This window comes from Trypanosoma equiperdum (genome assembly GCF_001457755.1).
Source record: "Trypanosoma equiperdum strain OVI genome assembly, contig: ctg_1375, whole genome shotgun sequence".
Lineage (NCBI taxonomy): Eukaryota > Euglenozoa > Kinetoplastea > Trypanosomatida > Trypanosomatidae > Trypanosoma > Trypanosoma equiperdum.
In genome coordinates this window covers 1-2,196 of record NW_027123366.1, presented here as the reverse complement: position 1 = coordinate 2,196, position 2,196 = coordinate 1, and the positions used below count along the sequence as shown (strand labels likewise).

General features: G+C 43.4%; 2 pseudogenes across 2 annotated transcripts; one reads left to right on the top strand and one right to left on the bottom strand.

The window, feature by feature from the left end:
* Window positions 1-35: 35 nt before the first annotated feature.
* TEOVI_000483200:pseudogene lies at window positions 36-543 on the top strand (annotated as a pseudogene). Its single transcript is given in 4 exon segments — window positions 36-128; window positions 131-358; window positions 360-476; window positions 478-543. Coding segments are annotated over 4 exon segments (504 nt in total).
* Window positions 544-814: 271 nt separating this feature from the next.
* Window positions 815-1,542, bottom strand: TEOVI_000483100:pseudogene (annotated as a pseudogene). Its single transcript is given in 2 exon segments — window positions 815-964; window positions 967-1,542. Coding segments are annotated over 2 exon segments (726 nt in total).
* Between the last annotated feature and the right edge of the window lie 654 nt (window positions 1,543-2,196).

Below are 2,196 nucleotides of genomic sequence, written 5' to 3'. Positions count from 1 at the left end.
TGTGATCCACAGAGTCAAATGCCCTCGCATAATCTATGAATACCGCGGCAGTTTTCTCTCCTGCTACTCTATGAGTCACGGAGTCTATGAGTGTCATCAGGGCGTCCAACAACATCGACCTTCATAGAGAAAACCAGCTTGCTGTGGATGTGGCTTACACTATACTGTGTCTCGTATGCGTCTCGCTACAATCCTTTCCATGAGTTTACACAGTGTGCTATTAAGCGTGATAGACCGAAACAATGACATACACTTGGCTGGTTTGTTGGGTTTGAGCATAGGGATGATAACGCCCTGCTTCCACTTCTCCGACACCCTGTGTCTCTGTAGGCTACATTTAAAGAGCTTGAGGACACATATTTCTTGCAATGGCATCCTCATTGTTTACCTTTTAACAGTTTGTAGCGTCCTTATCTGGAGTAGTCACTGAAGGGAGATTCTTCAGTGTTGTCTCAAGTTCTTCCATCGTTATTGGTGCGAATTCTACGCTCACTCGATAAGGTGTACTCATGTGAAGAGCATCTGGTGCATTCGTCGACTGCTCTCTCTATACATCTGTGGCAGCTTATCAGCTTGCTGTCTGCGTGTTAGAGGGTGGTCATTTACCACCATAACCTGAGATGTCAGTGGTCTCGGTGCATATATGAATTTAACTAAATTCCAACTTTTTGTATCAATAACTGACATCTTCAACACATTTTACATCCAGCGCTGCAGGGACGCTTCGGCGACACTTCCTTCTCTTGTATATAAGGGCATCTCTGTGCTTTAAATTTTTACACTCCCTTATTTTTGTACCCAGTTCGATTAGTCCTCTTGTCCAGAACGGTGGCGGTACTCACTTATCTTTCGGTATTTTTTCCTTTGCTGCTGCGCGAATGCCTTTAGTCAATGCCTCATTCATGGAATCCACGTTCTTTCTCGACTTCCTTAATTTTTTCACCACTGTTACGTTACACACTTTTCTAGATCCCACCAATTTGCTTTGTTCCGAGCATGAAACGCTTTTCGTGGCTTTGTAATGGCGATCATTTCTACACCTATACCAATACACACTTCAAACATTATCCAGAAGTGGTCACTGTCTGGACTGAGGCTTGCCTCCCATCTTGTTACTTTGCAGTCTCTGTACATCGTAACGTCGGGAGACGACATAGTTGCTGTCTGAGACATTCTTCTCGTTTGGATGCCATCATTTGCAATTTTGGCTTCATTTTGTAGACAAAAGCCTACAATGCATTCTCCTGCTTAATCATTTGGGCTAAGTGGTTCTCATAACTCGTGATGGGCTTTTGTATCGAATCCTATCACTAGATGTATACTTGAGCTTTTAAGGCACTCAAGCGCAGAGATATTGACATTTTGCTTCCGAGGGAAGTGAGCTGATTTGATAGTTAACATTGGATTAGCTGAAAACATCAGTGTTTCCGATATTCTCTCCGGCAAACCCTCCAGCTTTGGACCCACTTCCACTTCCACTCCCACCCCATATTTGACTAAAATTGATACCCAATCACTATGTATGAAACGTGCCACAACCATATGTTGGTATCCACTGATTTTTAATGCGCAGCATTCATCTGCTTGCAAATGAGTCTCCTGCAATAGACAGAATACTACCATATCCTCGTGGAGCTTCTTCTCTAAGGTTATCCCCTTCGCCTGGGAGAGATTCCCAACATTCCACTAGTCGTCCCGAATGACGAGACCGGGATTCCTCTCAGCATTTCCACAAAGTAGTAGTATAAGTCTATGTATCCCGATTCAGGCACGCTCACACGTGCGGAGGAGTAGTCTAATATATCTCTTCAACCCAAAGTGCTGATGCTGCCGCTTACTCCTTCTCTTGTCACCGAAGGCCTGTTGCCCGCCACAATTCTGTCCTGGTTTAATGCTGGCACTTAGCTTCCCCCTGGACGAAATACTAGACCCTGCCACCACGATGAGGTGTCCGGAGTCACCAGGGAGATTTAACAGTTTCATTAAAAGGTGTTAAAATATATCAAATTTAGTAAGTTTTATCAATTTCATAAAATTAAAAAAAACCTCAGAATTCTACCAAACTTATATAATAAGCAGCCATGAGAGCAAGTTTATTATTGACAAGGAAACTTTAATCTTTGCAAGTTCAGCTTTTCCGTTTGAACTCTGGAGCCTTGCTGCAGTCGGGTTCAAATTTCCCTGCACACTTCTCTT